Source organism: Rhopilema esculentum, chromosome 16 (assembly GCF_057945365.1).
Source record: "Rhopilema esculentum isolate cy_ngs chromosome 16, ASM5794536v1, whole genome shotgun sequence".
Lineage (NCBI taxonomy): Eukaryota > Metazoa > Cnidaria > Scyphozoa > Rhizostomeae > Rhizostomatidae > Rhopilema > Rhopilema esculentum.
This window is the reverse complement of record NC_142830.1, coordinates 12,218,378-12,237,609: the sequence shown is the minus strand read 5'-3', so window position 1 is coordinate 12,237,609 and position 19,232 is coordinate 12,218,378. Positions and strand designations below refer to the sequence as shown.

The 19,232-nt window shown below is 37.8% G+C and overlaps 2 protein-coding genes across 2 annotated transcripts; one reads left to right on the top strand and one right to left on the bottom strand.

Annotated features, from left to right (window-relative positions):
• Positions 1-4: 4 nt before the first annotated feature.
• LOC135682368 (THUMP domain-containing protein 1) lies at positions 5-7,779 on the bottom strand. The gene is made up of 6 exons (XM_065197235.2): positions 7,646-7,779; positions 4,651-4,755; positions 3,929-4,197; positions 3,580-3,697; positions 1,283-1,432; positions 5-540 (listed from the first exon to the last, which is right to left on the bottom strand). Exons 1-6 carry the CDS (start codon positions 7,733-7,735, stop codon positions 121-123), a joined length of 1,152 nt encoding a protein of 383 aa, XP_065053307.2. The 5' UTR covers positions 7,736-7,779; the 3' UTR covers positions 5-120.
• Positions 7,780-7,787: 8 nt separating this feature from the next.
• Positions 7,788-13,058, top strand: LOC135682361 (uncharacterized). The gene is made up of 2 exons (XM_065197227.2): positions 7,788-8,516; positions 11,976-13,058. Exons 1-2 carry the CDS (start codon positions 7,890-7,892, stop codon positions 12,984-12,986), a joined length of 1,638 nt encoding a protein of 545 aa, XP_065053299.2. The 5' UTR covers positions 7,788-7,889; the 3' UTR covers positions 12,987-13,058.
• The last annotated feature ends 6,174 nt before the right edge of the window (positions 13,059-19,232 follow it).

Sequence of the window (19,232 nt, the reverse complement as noted above, 5' to 3'; positions counted from 1 at the left end):
GGTATGATGTGTTTACGTTTTAATCTCAAGTGAATACAACTTAAATTACCACATTACTAGTCAAAGTGGTAGCTTAATATTCTATCAAGTCATATTAAAACATTTTTCTTCGTGTAAATTTTACTCTTCTACGTTTGAAGATATTTCATCTTTGTTGATCAGTTCATCATCTGGACTTTTCAGTGACGCGTTCTCTATATTTGTAGAATTATCGAAATTGTCTGCATCTTTCCCTATTGAATCTTTCCTGTCACTTTCACAGTTCCGATCTTCCTCCTCTGTTGCTCCTACTTTCTCAATGGAAGAAATTTCTCTAGCTTCTGCCCCTTTCCTTGTTGACTCTTCACATTCTCTGTTACAGTTCCGATCTTCGTCCATTTCTGTTTTTATCTTTTCCGCAGAAGAAATATCTTTGCAGCCAACAGTGCTTTCTGGTGTCTTTCCTTTACTTTCCTTGGCTTTGTTTTCCAGCCCAAACGACTGGAGATTGTAATTTCGGAATTTTTTGAAATGTGGCAATATTCCTATCCCACAGACATTCTAAAAAGTAGGAAAACAAATCACAGATTAAGTTAAAGGTAGAAGAAGCATTCAGTAGAGTGAAACCTCACTTGTTAGATATTTTTACGTAACAGACAACTCCAAATAACTACAATGGGGTACTCAGATCAGCCCCCTAGGAGCTTATCAGTTTAGGTTCTTTTTAGATGGAGCTAATTGGGGGTGGGGGAGGGGGTACCTTTTTCGACGAGGGTCTGGTAAAAATCATCTACAATTTGCCCTACAATTTGCTCATTTCGTAGTTTTTTTCAAGATTTTCAAGCTCACTTCATTTGCAATTTTACCAAAACACTCTTTCTAAGACACTCCAATGAATTAAAGCACACAGGGAAATGATGGTCCAAAATATTGATATTTTCAATGTCTTCAGCAATACCCTCGTCAATGTCTCGTTCATTTTAGTTTCTTTATTCGCCGCTCAATGTGTGACCAATCAGACTTAAAATGGTGAATCATCCTTCTTCATCCCTGGCAAAATTAACATGTTAGGGTGGGGGCTCATTCGAAGGTGGGAGCTTATTTGAGGGGGGGGGGGGCTTCTTTCCTATAGTCATTGGAAGATGTATTGCCATATATACATAAATACAAGGGCACTTGATAAAATTGAAACCAGTTCTGCAGTTCTGCCCGATTGCTCCATTGAAAACTGCAAATGTTCCATTTTATATGGTCAAAGATCTCAATTTTTTACACAAATACATAGGATGCATATGCAACTCACAGTGATAACGTGAACAGCTATTGTATAGTCCGGGTCGTGGTAATTCACACTCCATTGTTCGTTGAGATCTTCAATAATCTTACCCATCTCCTGAATAACACCATCTCGTTTGACCGTATTGTTGCATCTTGCTTTGAAAACAATGCAGTACTAAAACAAAATTGTAACAATACAGATCAGTCCTTATATGCTGAGGTAAAATATGAGTTAACTTGATGCTCAAGTATAAATTGTTTGGTTTTTCAATTCTGAATTCACTTACATGCCATTACTGCTCTATTTTAAACTACAGTACTCTTTATACCAAATTTAGGTACATTTTATACCAAAGGGAAATCGTTATGACCAATAAACTGCGAATTTTGAGGCTTAAATATTGAAATATCAAAGCAAAAGGCTTGTTGAAACATTTTGTAATCATAACATAGGACTGAAAATCACATAACAGTAACCTCATCAAAAATAACCTTTTGGTAATAACTTCATTAATCTCCCATGTGAAATTAATCGCTACGAAAATAGTTTGATACCTTGGGTTTACGACGGAAGAAACATTGAAGAAAGGACAAATATTTTGGTTGGTTGATATGTATAATAAAGATACTCAGCGATTTGAAGACACGATTTTGTTATCGAAGAAATGCTTGTGGTTTTTATTTACGATTGTAATATTGTGATTTTATGAGTGATATAGGATAAATCCTTATCTATAGCATCGACTTTTGAATACGCCCCCCTCCCCCTATCGCGCTATCAGATTTTGTAAGAAGCTGTCAATTGATTACAGCTTCTTTGCAATTTTGGTATCAGACTTAATATTTTATTGTTTCAATCTAAAAGCTTTGTATCCAGTCCTCTTATTATCTCGTTCCTAGGGGAAAAATTTTGTCGATTTTGAAAAATGTTCTGCATGTGAAATAATCAGCCCTTAAAGCCCTCAACGCAAGCTGCAACAAGAGAGGGGTAAAGGATTTCCCTGGGCGCAGCTCCCTGGAAATATATTTGGGAACCAAGCCCATTTTAATTTACCAAATCACCCATTATTGCTATATTCCTGCGACACATTTTCTAAACAAGAATGTAATTTACAAATCAAAGTCTCCTTCTATTCTTACTTTAGCTGTACTTGTACTTTGAAATTGATACATGATGCTTCCAAAAGTTTTAATTCTAATGCTTTAGTAATGCTTCAGAAAAGTTTATCAAACGACAATTTTCAAAGAGGATGCTTTTTTGGATTTATAGCAAAGGTTTCCTGAAATCGGCAAGGGTCTATTACACTTGCATCTCACTCGTAATGACGATGCCCAACTAGTCAAGTCCTTCTTCAACCTTATTGGACGCAAGTAGGTGTCAATCAACTTAACTCTGATGGCAGTGGCGGCGCCAGCCACTAAGCTCTGGGGGGGGGGGGACAAACAAAAAAAAATTCAAGCCACGCCCTTTTAACCACCAGAAAACGCCCTTTTACCAACAGGGAACGCCAATTTTATCCAAAGGGAACGCCTATGACAAACTTTTGTTTGAAAATTGGCAGTTTGAAAATCATATGATTACATCACAAAAAGTACGGTTTCAAAATATTACCCCTCCCCCAACATTTTCTCATCGAATTTAGAGAAAATACAAAATCGATTCTGCTGAGAACTGGGGGGACGTCTCCCCCACAGTCCCACCTCGCCCCCCCCCCGTGGCGCCGCTACTGTCTGATGGGGACTGTTTGCATGATAGAGTTGTTACTGGAATGCATGCTGCTATTATAAGGGCTCTAGGAGTTGTTGGATAGAGGTTTTGCAGACCGCTTCCCTTGATCCGCTTCAAAGTTAATGATAACATGAATTTTTCAAACCTTTTTTACACGTTCTTCTATCTCTTTCGAGTAAATTTTCTGGCAGAAGCCAGACAGGCCCCGTTTACACTATGGCGGTACGAAATGAAAACGGTACGAAATGATACCGTTTTGGCCTTACGTTTACACTGAAACGGAATCGTATCTGGTATAAAACGAAAACGATTTTGAAAATGGTACGAAATGAAAACGGTACGAAACGTTTTAGTGTAAACACCTGAAAACGGTACGATTTCATACCAGATTCTCATAGTTTCTCAAAGTTTCAGTGTTTTATCATTTTCTATTTTTATTTTTCTGAGAAAAAGCAATTTCTCTGTAAGCATCGTTAGAAAGAATCTAGTAAATTTGGGTGAATAGCATTGTTGAAGAGCCCAGATCAATATTTCATGTTCCATTTTAAATTATTTCAAATTAACCTTTACTGGAAAATAGCATGAAACCATACCGTAGCATCTGCCCTTCCTTGTTCAAAGAATTCTTTAAATAACTTTTCTGTTTGGATTTTAATAGCATTTTCAGATGCATAGCAGGTTGCCATAATAGGTATACATTTGATGCATCGTCTGGAAGAAAAAAAATGAAAAGTATCATAAAATCAATTATGTGAGATCGTGTGAAATCAAAAATTGATTTAGAATTTGTACCTTCAAAAATGATCTGTAATGTATATGATAAAAAAATGATATATTTACATTGAAATGGCAACTACCCTAAAGGAACACCCATATCAAACATAACATAGTACATGCTAAATCAATAACAAGCACACATTTCTAAAAATTATCAAAACATACCTTGTCTTTGTCACTTTTTGCTTTTCTAGATCAGTAAAAATTGCTTCTGTGAGTTTATTTGGATCATCTAAAGTTGTCTTTATAAATACTAAGTTTTTTATCTTTACTTTAGCTGCTTTGAATCTTCTTTCTTTGAATTTTCTGCTTTTCAGTTCAGACACCTCTTTTTTTAGAGCATCTTCGATGTTTTTGTCCTCACCTTCATCACTACTTTCTGAATTTGGATTTCCTTCATCTATTTTCTCTGGTCCATAAATGATATCTGCATACTAACGTAAAATCAGTAAAATCAGAATAAACATCAACAAATCAACAAAAATAATCTTATCTCTTTTGAGAGATTTCGGGAGTGTGGCATTCGGAAGTTAAGTGAATCAAATACCCTATTTTACATATTTTCCCAATCAATATGTATCATATTTCAATCATAGAGTTTTACATGGTCCACAGGCACATCAATTGAACATTGCATATAAAGAAGCAGGAGTAGATAACAGTATCCAAGTATAGCAACAAAATTCATAAAAAAGCTTGGGATTTCTAGGTGAATCTATATGTTAATTCTTGTGTGCGATTTTTCCTGGGCAAAATCTTATCCTCAATCATTCAAACTTTCTGCTTATCCTAGCATCTCCTCTAAGGTTTCATTCAAGCTGTTCAAGCTGGATGTGCAAGTGAGGTTGCACTTTATTGATTTAACAAATTGCACAGACTCAGCATACCTCATTTAGCAATGCATATGCCTCTGACACCACAGGAGCTTCTTTTCTTTCATTACAAGTGATTAAAAATCCTTTAACCCCAGGTGCCAAGTCTTCTATCCTTTTCTGAAACATGATGAGATATAGATTCCCTTTTATAAACAGGTTTTATAGAGTCACACAACAATTAATTCGTCAAAACTACAAATTATTACTGATAAAAATCAATTTACAATAACTAAATGAATCATTTTACAATAAAGCTGAGCAGGGGTGTTGAGAGGAGGGTTAGGAGGGGCAAAAGGTCCTGGGCACATGCTCTGATGGGGCCTTCAATAAAGTCACAAACCTGAAAGCATTGGAAAGTTAGACAAAGGGGGGTATTCAGGTACTCCCCCAGGAAAATTTTTAAGGGCAACTCCCTAGAATGGCCCTGGAGTTAATAGATTACCGTAGAATGGCCTTGGAGTCATCTCATATCTCACCATTTTGATTTGATATTTTGAAATGACCTGTACTTGCCCTAAATCCATTTATGCCCATATGCTTACCCTAAATCCATGGGTTGACAGGTTTCAAAAAACCGGTCAGATTTCTAGAAATTATTTATTTTATGTTTTAGTAAATATACAGAGAAGAATGTTTATCAATGTGATTATTATTATCATCTCCCTTAACCTTATCAATATCAATCATTATCAATACAAATATTTGTATACAAATATAAAGAGTTTCAAGGTTGCGTAACAGAAGAAAATCTTAACCCGGTCACCCATTCATTCAAAGCTACTTTTAGCCTTCAACCTGGTCAAAAACCGCTCAAGATTGCAAAATACAAAGCTTCAAACAGGTTCTAAGGGTTTCACCGCGTTCTGACCAGTTGCGCGTAGTAGATCTGGAATTAATGGAATCAAATGGTCAACCTTTGCATTTTAGTTAAGTCGATGAGTATGGGAAAAAGAAGGCAAAATTTTCAAAAAAATAATAAATAAAGTAACAGATGCTAAAATCAAAGTAAGGTTGTTGAAGACTAAAAGAGACCCAGAAAGGCAAAGACCCAAAGGAAAAGAAATATATGAACAGAAGATGATTTTTTTTGTTTTACGTTTGTTTTGCGGCTCTGGTACCCAGGCTTTTTATTTTGGAGGGGCAAATTCTTTTATCAATAAATTTGAATCATTAAATAAATTTTCCAAAAGTTACCAGTTACCTAAACCATACAAAATATCTGTCGACAAACTTTCGTATTTTGCAAATAGATATAGCTTACTCTGAGCTTTGATCTCAAACAAGGAGGACTGAGTTCCCAGAGCCCTATCAACACACCCCTAAAATCCCTTTGTTGCAATACAAAGTTTGCTTTCAAAAGCTGCTATACAAAACTTGCTGATTAATATAAGACGGTCGCAATGGACATTCTTATCATGTCAAAGAGAGGAGGGTATGTATTTTCGGGGGCTAAGAGACCTAAGCATGTACTGGACTATCCCAGGGGGGTTCCTAATAAATGCATTCAAATTTAACCTGGTGATGAATTTATCTGAATCCACGCCTATGACTAGGTAGCATATTCCAATTCTCTGAGAAACTACAGTCTTAGGTTAATTCTCAATTATCATTATTGCTGTGCACACATTCAGTGGCGGGGTGGCTATGTTTTCCCTGGGGTGGCCAAGTCGATTTTTGCGCCCTATCTATATATCGTCACAGAATATCGTGGTTATATAAAGCATGTGTTTCTAGAAGGGAAATCGATTTTTGCAACTTGAATGCAAAATTTCATAAATAAAGTTTGACTAAAAATGCGAATATGTATGGAAAAGTTATGTTATCCTAACATTTGACCTTCTCGATCGTGGTTCGGTAAAATATCAAGCTATTTTGAATTGGCTTATAAGCGTGTAATCGCATATATGATGTATGATATACAAACATGGTTCAAGTTTGTTATTCTTTAGTAGTTATTAAATAGTAGTTTTTTCAACAACTTGAAAGTTTCGAGCATTGAATCGCACCATTGAATCTGACAGAGGTGGCGGCCACAAAATTGAATCTGGGGTTGACAAAGTTTAGTGACAAAGGAGGACCCACCATGGTTGGGTCCGACGCGGAAGAAAATTTTTGAAATCAAGCCCTCTAGAATGGCTAAAAATGTATCTCCCAGAATAAAATTTAACAAATCACTACACCGCTCAGAATAGACAGTTCAACGATGCTCAGAAAGACATGGATTTTTTATTTTTTTTAAAAAATTTGGTAAGGGAGGATTCATGCGTTGGAAAAAGAAAGAAAGGGTGACCTTTGGTTCACATCAATAACAAGAAGCTGCTGTATTGATTGCCAGGGTGCATTTCATGTACTTAGGCCCGAAGATCTGTGGCGTTCACTCAGGCTTTTTTGGCGTTCCGAGTACGAACTAATAAAAACATTTTTGGCATACATGAAATCTTCGTTAGTTGGCGTGCTAAACATGAAGCCACGTACATAGTTAAAACGAAAACATATGAAACAAATGTTGATTGGGTCATGGCAGCGCAACGTGCTTCGATTATAGAATCTCGCGTTATTTTAGATTGTTCACAGCAAGTTATAGCGAAGTGTTCTACCCGTGTACGATCACTTTTGATGTTACTAGCCAAATATTACAAGCAAACAATGTTGGCGCCCCCTTAACTCCATTTGCGCCCCTATTCAGGGGGGGCCATGGCCCCCCTGGCCCCCCCTGCCACCACGCCACTGCACACATTGAGACAAATTGATAAAATATTTTCGAGCCATGACAAATATTTTGCCCATTAGAAGCTTGCTGCACACTTTGGCTCAAAACTGAACATTGTGCACACATTGATTGCACACTTTCTCAGCACTCTTGCACACATTTAGATTTGCTCTCGCACACACAAGATCCACTCTCTGCAGACTGGCCCAACTACGGTCCTGGTTGTAACGTGTAACAGCAAGGTTCGTGAATATATCTAAGTGCAAACACGGCATATAAAGTTATTACTATACGAACCTTTTTTGCGTCGTGGCCGCAATAAAACTTTTTATTTCGTTTTCTGTTCGTGCCTTTCCAATTTCCAGACATTTTCTTAGGTAAAACCATACACACATGAAGCTGTCTCTTTTCCAGTAAATCATCTTGAAAATGAGGCTGCTGGTAAGTAGGAGGGTCCAAAGAAAGTCCCTCTACACTGCATAGGCCAAGATTACTACTTTTTGGTTATTGTGTTCTTCGTGTTTCTCGGCTCCTCTCACAGATGGCTCAGAAGTTATTGAATCGATCAATAAATTTTATTCGACAATTTGAAAGAGGAAATCACGTAAAATATCAAAGGTCTTATCACAGAAAATTCAAAGCAATTGATGGCCATGTCGATTTGAAAAACCCCAAGTTTCGCGCCCAGCTGAAGGAAAATGAAAGTCTAGAGACGGAATACGTTGCAAAGATTGAAAAATGCAGACTTGGTGGAGGTCAAAGAGCAATAGAACGCCATATTAACGTTAATAAGAAAATGTTGGTACGAGAAAGGCTTTCGAAATTGTTGGATGATGACTATCCTTTCCTTGAATTAGCTCCGTTAGCAGGCCACAATCTTGAATATGGAGATGTTCCTGGCGCTGGAAGTGTTGTGGGCATTGGCTCAATAAGTGGGCAGCTTTGTATCATAACGGCAAATGATGCCACTGTCAAAGGGGGCGCCATTTATCCTATTGGTGTGAAGAAGCAGTTACGTGCTCAAGAAATTGCATTGGAAAATAATCTCCCATGTGTTTATCTTGTAGATTCAGGGGGTGGATTTCTTCCATTGCAGTCAGAAATTTTCCTGCCAGGAGGAAGAACGTTTTATAATGAAGCAATAATGTCATCACTGGGCATTCCTCAGGTATCTTTACTTTCTTAATTAAATCACCATCTGGTACTGATACAATGAATTTGTTGTTACGTTTCACTGTTTCCCTGTATAATACAATCATTTTGAAATTCAAATTCATTTAATTCAGCAACAAAAAACAGATAATTTACAGATATATTGAATTCTAAAATAATGGTTAGTTTACAAAACTAAAAGGAAACAAAATTAAGTTGCTTAGGACGCTGAGAGAACTGAAACGGTTTTCGAGCCCAGCACCCTATTACAGGTTAAACATAATTGGAATATGCGTATAGATTTAGATCAAGGAGAATATGATATGATAGCTAAAGAGTGTGATTATAATTTTTGTTACGAAGAGAGTTGAGTTTGATTTTTCAAGAATAATATATTGACATTAAAATACAATCAAAGATAGTAATATTAAAATATTTAAGGAAAAAAATGATTTAAAAGATGAATGCAAAATAACAAGGAGAAGGGAGGACATGGATGGGGGGCTTTGGCTCAATTTTTCTTCTATAGAAAAGGTATGTAGGAATTTTCTACATAATTGTGTAACAACCATTTTCTGAAATATTTGCAAAATAAATTTTTGCTTTTTGTTCTCTGATGTGGAGAGGTATATTATTCCAGGTTTTTATGCTGTTATATGTGAAGAATCGTATTTTGTAGTTTATTTGTATTGCAGGATAGTCAAAGAGTTTTTCTGTAGATTGATGAGTTTGATAGCTATGTCTAGCAGTTGTTTTTTCAAAAAAATTGTCAAAAAATAGGACTTTGGTTACCATTGTTTATATCATATATTAGTTTAGCACATTTTAGATTGAAACTTTCTTCAAGATCTAAAATACCCAGTTGCTTGAATAGTGGTTTAGCGCTCCAATTTTAATTTTCAAAGTTTATTAATCTTAAGACTTTGTTTAGACTTATTTGTACAGTCTTTGTAACAGTTGTGGTGGTGCAATCCCACTTAATTAGTCCATAATTAACATGGGGGGGGGGGCAATGAATGCAAAATAAAGATTACACAGAATTTGAGCTGGGCAAAATGTCTAATCTTTGCCAGTATACCAATTCCTTTTGAGATCTTCTTTTTATCATGTTTAATATGATGTTTATAAGAAATTTTTTTTGAGGGGGAGAAATTAATAGAAAATTTTATTTGTAAATATTTAAAGTTAATTTATTTGCAATGAGCCAGTCTGTCACTTTAATGAGTTCACTGTTAACAGTATCTTCCAGATTTCTTAAGTTTTTATCTGAGAAAAAGATACTAGTGTCATCTGCTTAGCAACTTAGAAATATTCGGTTTAGAAAGAATAATTCAAGATGCTCCCACTTAATCTTTCATATAAACTTTCCCGTTTTTAATCTTAATCTTTCATATAAACTTTAATTTTTGTTTCTCATTGTTTAATTTTACTTTATTAACTAGTTTCTTACTCATACCCAGGTGCTTAAATGTTTCAAATTTTCTGATAGAGCTGATGAGTTTTTCAATGTATGAAACAGCCAAAAACTGAAACAGTGTAAATTGGTCCATGAATAAGCCCCATGTGGGCTTATCAGAGGAGGGGGGAGGGGCTTGTTTGAAGGTAGAGACTGATTTGGCATCAGCCAAATTATTAACAGGACACATTTTTGTTCTATTTAAAGCTGTTCAGTATGCTTAAAAATGCAGATGCATAATTGAAAATGCATAAAAATTGAGCAAGAACAAAACTGAGTACAAAATATGATCACAGTGCTTTATATTTGGGCAAACCTATTCCTTTTGAAGCTACATGGGAGTTTATTTAAGAGTGGCAGCTTATTTCATGAACAAATTTTAGTTGGGGCTTGGTGGAGGTGGAGGGTTATTTGAAGGTGGGAGCTTGTTCAAGGACTCACAATATTGTTTTATTTTTTATGCAAATGTTGTTGGGCATTTTTTTATCAATATCCCTTTTTATTAAGATTGTTTGCAATAATCTGTAAATCCTGATTATTTGCTCACAGTTCAAAAGCAAATCCAAGGGTGATCAAGATGTGTAAGCAACTCACACAATTTTCTTTCTATACCTTGAAGTCATTTTCCTTTCCCCAAATCGGAAAAAATCTGTCAGACATGCAAAAAGCTAGCCATTTTTTCAGTAGTCTGACAGAAGTATTTGGCATCCAGCAATTTTCTTAGTTATCAATGATGTGAGATCAGCAGCCTGATTGTGTATGCTCTGTTTCTGTTCAACTCCACAGTACAACAGCCATTTTGTGTTTTCTTGTGTTCTTCAAGAAACAACAACCAATGTTTAACCAGCCACTCAAGAAGCTTGATATATGGTCAAAATATTTCAAGATTAGCCCTAATAGGTGTCGAGTTTTTTGTTTCAACAAACTGCAAGCATTTTCGTTTTATCTACAATGGTCAGGATCTAAACAGCATTACTAACCCCAGTACTCTCATAATAGTAAAAAGTACTCTTCTGTGGCAATTTGAGGCCTGTCACTGTCCTGGCAAATTGAACCAGGGTCCAAATGCTGTTTCACGACATCCATGGCCTAACAAAAAGGATGATCTGAAATTACTAGCCTACTTATAGCTGCTTATAGAAATTACTGCTATTGATGAGCTAGACAATATCACATTTGACTGAATAACAGCATTTCTTCTCAAACTTCTCGAATAAGAGTGTTTTATTCGAAAAATGTTATCTTTACATTACCTCATTGTATACCTCATACAGTTGCAAGACAATGAACTCCATGGCATTATTGAGCAATTCTTTAGAGAAACGAGATGATAAATAAACCAATATTGAAAGAACGATGCTCTGTTTGTTGTACAAAGTTGCATTACGTTACTGTTGCTTCCTTTACCTGTGCTGTTGTTTGTCCCTTTTACCAACACCTTGATTTATAGAAGTTGTCTGCAATAATCTGTTTGTGCCATAAACTTGCTCACAGATCAACAAGCCTGTCACAATTTCTATTTTCAATTTCTTGAACATTAGCTAAAGATTACAATTTAATTTATTTAATTAATGACTGTTTCACTGACTCTTGGTAAAATCATTTGCTCTCTTGGTTAACCTTGTTAACAATTTTAAGTATTTCTACTGTTTATTCAAAGCTCAAACTTGAAGGCAATAAGAGTGACGTAAGCCACCTGTCAATCAATATAAGCCAATCAATAAATGCCTAAGTGGAATCAGGCTTGTTGATTGGTCAAATCTTGATTGAAAGATGGCTAAAGCCTCTTTAGTATCTCTCAATTGCCTTTAAAAAAATCTTGTATTTATGCAAAAGGTTTTTTACTGTTCCATGCTGCTGTCCCTACGGGTCATATTTCTTTGTTTTGTCTTTGGTCCTTAAAATCCATATCAAGTGTGACACTATAAATATTTCATCTTTATTATCGATAAACATTACATTGTTTGATCAAACCATCACAAGTGTGTTTGTGCTTCAATTATCATATTATAATTTTAGGTCTGTGTTGTGGCTGGTTCTTGTACTGCTGGTGCAGCATATATACCAACAATGGCAGATGAAACTGTGATAATTGATAAGATTGGCTCCTTATTTCTTGGTGGACCACCCTTAGTTCAAGCAGCAACAGGAGAGATCATCACTCCAGAAGAGCTTGGTGGTGCTACAGTACATTGCAAAGTCAGTGGTTGTACTGACTATTTTGCTGAGTCTGAAGAGGCTGCCATTGACGATTGTAAAGATATAATGGCATCACTTAATATGCCATCTTATCTTAAAGATTCACACTTTTATGAAGAGCCAATGTATGACCCATATGAACTCAGGGCAATTGCCTTGCCTTTTCCAGATAAGTCAGATTTACAACTGCACGGAATTATGGCTCGTATATTTGATGGTAGCAGGTTCAGGGAGTTCAAACAATCATTTGGACCAACTCTGGTGACAGGATTCGCCCATTTGCATGGCATCCTTGCCGGTGTTGTGGCAAACAATGGCCCTTTGATGTCAAATGCTTGTTTGAAAGGGGCACACTTTGTTGAATTATGCTGCCAAAGGAATATTCCAATAATTTTCTTACAAAATGTTGTTGATCCGGTAAATTTGTCTTTGGAAGATGCAGCTACTCTTTTGAAGGAAAAAAGCAAAATGATGTCGGTTATTGCAAACTCTAATGTTCCTAAAATAACTGTAGTTATTGGCAATAGCTATGGAATGGACAATTTTGCAATGTGTGGGCGCTCCATGAGCCCACGGTTTATGTTTCTTTGGCCTGCTGCAAAGATTGCATTAATGGATCCTAATAATGGTGGAGCCAAGGAGAATGGCATGGATCAGAACTTAATTTCACTTCTGGAGGCCCAAAGCTCCGCATACTTTAGCACAGCAAGACTTTGGGATGATGGAATAATTCTTCCTCAGGATACCCGTAGGGTATTAGCACTTTGTCTGAAAGCATCATTAAAACATCAAAAGATTGGTTTTTCCGCCAAAAGTGTTTTGAGAATGTAAAGTGGAAACTAGATGCATAATTGAAATCGTACATTTTTAACAATATTTGTTACCTGGATTTTCAAACTTAAAGCTTCCTTTGTTTTTCTGCAGTCGCTTTCTCACTAGGACCCATTTCTGATGCTCTCTGAATGTACTAGGACATCAATTTGTTTGGCTAAGCCCCCCTGTTAAGTGGAGATGCGGTATTTTTAATGGATTCCATAAATGCGATTTTTTATTTGATAGCAGAATAAATTGGTTGAAGGATGGTAATTCTGCATCACCGCATCACCGCTAATGCAAGAATAGAACAGAACCGCTTTGAAAAAGAGGACGATTAATATGAAAAAGAAACTTTTTGTAGTTAATGTAATGGATAAGATTTTATACATTTTTTCTAATAGTAATGTCGAAAAGCAGTGGAGATATCATGTATCCTTGTCCAACCCCTTCTAGAGCTCCAAAAACTTCTTATTTAGCATCGAAGTGTAATGCTGGCTATGAAAATTTCTATAGAGCCACACAAGAGGGACCAGGGCGTATGTAAGATAAATTTGGCGGATACATGGTTTACCGAATTTGTAACCGATTTTCTTTCTATTCTGTGGCCCCTCAACTTTATTCAATTCGGATACACCGCACGTTAAAGTTGATATTGAGTTATTTTGAAGCTGCAAGTGTAGATTAGCTTCAAAGGAAGATAAACAAATAAATTACGAAAGTAAAGACATAGCTTGATATAAAACACTAATGCCTCGTTTCTTATAAAGAAGAATTTTTAAGAATATTTTGGCTCGAAGTTATTGCAGTTTTAAACACTAATGAAGAATAATTGCCAAACTCGAATTTCATTGACATTTTGACTTTTTGTTGATCTGATTTTATTCAACAAACAAGACAACAGTGACTTTCGGGAAAAAAGTTTGAGTAGCACTCATCAAGCGTGTAACATACAAGGCTGTTTAATTCCCTTTAGTGTTTGCACGACGAAGAAAGGCAGTAGCAAAGATTTGAACTTCTTTGTCGATTTATTTCAGATTTCAATACCTCGATTCAAGAATGTGTATTGATAAAACCAATTTTGCAACCTTGAAGCCTCCCCAGCATTCTTCTCCTATAACTGTCTGAAAATTGGCTTAAGTTTGTGGCATGTTCTTTCAAAATTAAGACGCTTCTTTCCTATAATGTTCTGATTTGTCTCTACAATTCTGTGTTCTCACATTTACTTTAATATGATATATTAGTTTTGGGCTCCACTTAATTGATGGAGATACAAGTGAGTAAAAATCTTCAAATGAGTGAGGCAGGAGGCAACCCACCATCCTGGAATCAAAGAGCATATGTAATAGTGACTTTGTTTCATGCGCATGCTCTTGTTCGTTGGGTTGTCCTCTAGTTCGTCTCCAGAACATTCGGGAACAGAATCGACTCCCCAACAACCATTGCTCTTTCTTCTTGTTGTAAAAAAGAAGATACAGTATTCTCTCCAATTAGCGGACACCGTCGGGGCCAGAGCAAGGTGTCCGCTAATTGGAAGTGTCCGCCTTTTGGAAGGTTTTGCAATATAAGTTCCAAAGTTGAAAATAGACCCTAGTTTTGTATCTAAAAGGTGTAATCAATGGTGCCGTCAGAGGAGGGCTAGGAGGCTACAGCCCCTCAGTCAGACGCACCTAGCCCCCCCCCCCAACCCATCAGAGAAAATTTTAGATTATTGTCGGAGCAAATTTGACAAAATAACGTACGAAAACTGCATATTTTAGCCATTTTAGCTCCCCTGTCAGAAGCTCCAACCCCTCTGTCGGAAGGTTTCGCGTGCCACCTCCGGGTGTAGTTTGGGTAATTAGTGGCTATCGCGTTGAACTTAGACAATAAAAAAAAAATAACCAAATTGAGCGTAACAGAACACCTTCATGGTCAAAATAGTTAGAAAACTGGGCTGTAAAGAAGCTCGAAGCTGTAAAAAGCCAACTAGATTGTCAAGTGTCAGTGTTTGTGTAATGTACTAGCCTGTAATCTATGTCATCATCTCTGTATCATGTTTGTAATGTACTGCTGTCACTATGCTTTGTACTCTGTTGTTGTTGATTGATTGTAACCAGATTCGTGTATTATAAGTAATTGTAATTAACAATGTAAGTTAGTCGTGATTCCGAATATGATGAATACAGGCGTATAAACCAGTGTCTTTTATTAGCGTTAACGCTACATTTGGTGACAGAGTGGGATGGCGGTGGAATGCGTTGGTCTTTAAACTTTTAATGGAATTTTTATCGAGAATGATTTGGATTCACTGAGTGCTGCTGATTCACAGCTTTAATTTGATTTTCAAAACAGAAACTTTTTGCGATGGATTTGGGTTCAAATTGCTGCTCATTTCGCTTGGTTATTGTTTTTTTTTGGAAGAAGACATTCCACCAACGGAAAAGGCATTCGTTTTCCAGATGATACAAGATACAGTCAAGATTTCGGGAGAAACTATGTCACCGTTAATTAGCCGATTGTTTGGGAGCTGGCCGGAGAGAGGTTGCAGCTGAGAAGAGCTATAGAGAGCCTTCGTATGTAATAGGACTTTTTGAACATTTATTTTTGGAGATATCATCACGAAATTGGGCAAATAAAGTGATGTTGTAGGCACTACCTTCGCTTGCCAGTTTATGCCTCCGGGCCGTAATGACACTTCAAACACTTTTATTTATGACGTAGTAGAACTCAGTGAATTTTCAAGGTTGTATCGTGTATTTTAAAAGGGAGGGGATGGTGTAACGTTTTAGGACTTGTATTCTTCAGTAATTATTATTATTATGTTTAGCTAGATCTTTGATTATGTTGCGTGTTAATGTCACATGTTTGTTTGTCACGCTGTTGTGTTAGTAACTCCCTTTCCGGGAAATGTGCGTCACTGTCATCGTGTTGTGTGATGTTTCACAGTGTTCCTTTGTTTGTGTTTTAATATAATGTAATCCTATTTAGAATAATTTAGTCTTACTGTTTTGACAATAGAGATAACATCAGATAACGAATATCTCTTGTGTGCTATCTACTTGGGGCTAGGCCCGTTGGCCTAGCCCATCGCTCAGCCAACGAACTGATACTTCACCGTCGTAAGAAGAACCCTATCGTTACATTTGGTGACAGGAATGGCGACCAACATTATTCCGGAACGATTCAGCTCTGGCGATTTCCTTTCGTGGTTTCGCCATTTTGAGCGCTGTGCTCAAGCCAACTCGTGGAATGAGGAAACCCGCTTGTGCAAACTGCCCGCTTTTCTACAAGGACCGGCCGCATCCTATTTCGAGTCACTGGACGCTGGTGATCGCACCACGTACCAAGATTTGGTCGACGGCCTGAAGAACTGTTTTGCCCCTGCAGTAAACCGGGAACAGTATTATCGAGAGTTTGAGGAACACCGTTTACGACCAACAGAGGACCCCACCCTTTACTTGTGGCGGCTTAAAGATGCCCTCCACCTCGCTGAACCGGATTTATCCGAAGATGCCTTTGATGCCCTTTTGCGACGCCAGTTCTTCAAAGGCCTACCTAATGTTGTCCAGCTGAAGCTCTTGGAATCCCATCCTACCCCAGGATTGGACGAAATGTTGGCGTTTTCGAAACGGTTTCGATCGCTTCAAGTTTTGCCCTCCGGCAATCCTGCATGTGCTACTACCACCCATGCCGTGCCTCCACAGTTTCCTTGCGATGAGCCGCAATGCAAGTCACGCGATGACCTACAAATGTTGTTGACCCAAGTTGTGGAAGGCCAGAACCAATTGATCGCAGCTATCGGTGAATCAAGGAGTAGCAGTCGGCCAGAAATTCGTTGTTTCGAGTGCCATGAAGTGGGCCACATGAGACGGCACTGTCCACGCCGAAGACGTTCTGGAAAGGGAAATCGCCAATGCTCACTTTGTTCTGGATGGGGACACAACGAAAGTATCTGTGCAAACAACAAGGGCCGATTCACCCAGGAAGGTAACGGGCCTAGGCCCTCTCCATTTCCGGACAATCAACAATTTGTTAATTCAGCTAGGCCTCATTATATAAATGGTAGTAAGGCGTCTTTAAACTTCCAGGGGGTGCCTCGTTAAGGGGCTGGGACGACGAGCACCCCTCTGTTTTTGCTGTTGGTTCTGCTTCGAACTTTCGTTTGAAACCCTTAGCCCCTCGCCAACCCCTGCTATTTTGTGAGCTTGAAGGTGTGCAGGTTCCAGTTTTAATTGATACTGGTTCCATGAAATCCCTGCTTAGTTCAAGTGTCTTTCAGCGTATTTCTGCACGCTGTGCACACCAAAACAAAGCCCCTCCTCCACTTCGAAGCATATCCAACAGTTGTGTTTCTATTACAGGACAGCCGCTAAATTCTTCAGGTTCAGCAGATATTTCTTTGTCTTTTCCGGGAAGCCAATTTTTGTATGTAGGAGAGTTCTTGGTATGTGATAATGTGCTTGCCCCTCTGCAATGTGTACTTGGTTGGGATTTTTTTAACCTTTTATTCTTTGCAGTTGACTGTTATAGGGGATTCCTATTGCCTTGTTGGGCCCCATGGCAGCACACCTTTGACCCCTTTGTCTCTTCCTGTCCAACCTCCACCCCCAGGTCTTTCTGCCCCTGTCAATTCATCTTGTAAGGAAGATATACCTGTTTTTGTCCAATCATCAGACTATGGGCCTGTCTTTGTGACCTTAAGCACTGATATATCCATCCCAGGTAGAACAGAAAGTGTTATACAAGCTCAAATCCCCAAGAGTTGTAAAGAACAAATAGGCATGGTCTGTAGCCTCAGTGGAGATTCTGAATTATCTTATATTACTGCATACAGTATTAGTCAAGCCTCTGAGCGGATGATACCAGTGAGAATTCTCAATCCGTCCAAATCTTCTGTTGAACTTCATGCAGGACAAAAAATAGCTAGGTTTTGGCCAGTTATACCCTCAGCCTCATCTAGTCCACCTATACACAACATGTGTGCTAGTGTTCAAAACAATAAGTTTGATTCAGTTACCTTATCTGAGTTACATGCAGCTATTAGTCCTAATCTTAGTAAGTCAGATCAGAAACAGATTCTTGAGACATTGCTTTCTTTTCCAGATGTTTTTAATGATGGTTTAGGCCATACCTCGGTATTATCTCATAGTATAAATACTGGTGACTCTTTGCCAATAAAGCAGCATCCACGACGGTTGCCTTATCATTATAGAGGAGAAATTCATAAACAGGTTAATGAAATGTTAGAAAAAGGGGTTATACAACCAAGCACTAGCCCTTGGGCGTCTCCGGTCGTCCTTGTTAAAAAGAAGGATGGGTCCTATAGATTTTGTGTTGATTACCGCAAGCTAAACCTTGTCACCAAGCAAGATGCTCACCCCTTGCCTAGAGTAGATGACCTTCTTGATTCTCTAAATAACAACAAGCTCTTTAGTACTCTTGATCTCCGCAGCGGTTACTGGCATGTAAGTATGACCTCAGAAGATAGAGAAAAAACAGCTTTTATTACCCCTGGTGGCCTATTTGAATTCCTTCGTATGCCATATGGATTATCAACAGCTCCAGCAACATTTTCTAGGGCCGTTGGCATTATCTTATCAGGTTTAACCTATGATATATGCCTTTGTTATTTTGATGACGTAATCATTTTTTCTGATACCATTGAACAACACTGTGAACGTTTAACATCTGTTTTGCAACGCTTTCGTGAAAATGGGCTGCGTGTCAAGGCTTCTAAATGCTCTTTTGGTGCCGATCAGGTCATTTATTTAGGTCACTGTGTCTCAAGTAAAGGGGTTCATACTGATCCATCTAAAATTAAGGCTGTGCAGGATTTACCCCCACCAACTGACCTGGACAAGCTTAGATCATTCTTAGGACTAGCAGGGTATTATAGGCGTTTCATCCCTCAATTTGCAACCATGGCAGCCCCTTTGACTGAACTTACCAAGAAAGGTATCCCGTTTAAGTGGACAGAACAGCACCAGACTGCTTTTGAAACATTAAGAGCACTCTTATGTTCTGCTCCCATCTTGGCGTACCCTCAGTTTGATCGACCTTTTATTTTGCAAACTGATGCATCCAATGTTGGCCTTGGTGCTGTATTAGCGCAATTAGATGATAATGGCCATGAAAGGGTTGTATCTTATGCCAGTCGGACCCTATCTCCTCGAGAGCAAAATTATTCCACCATGGAAAAGGAAGCCCTGGCTATTGTCTTTGCCACTCAACACTTTCGTGTTTATCTTGTAGGCCATGCATTCCAGATTATCACTGACAATC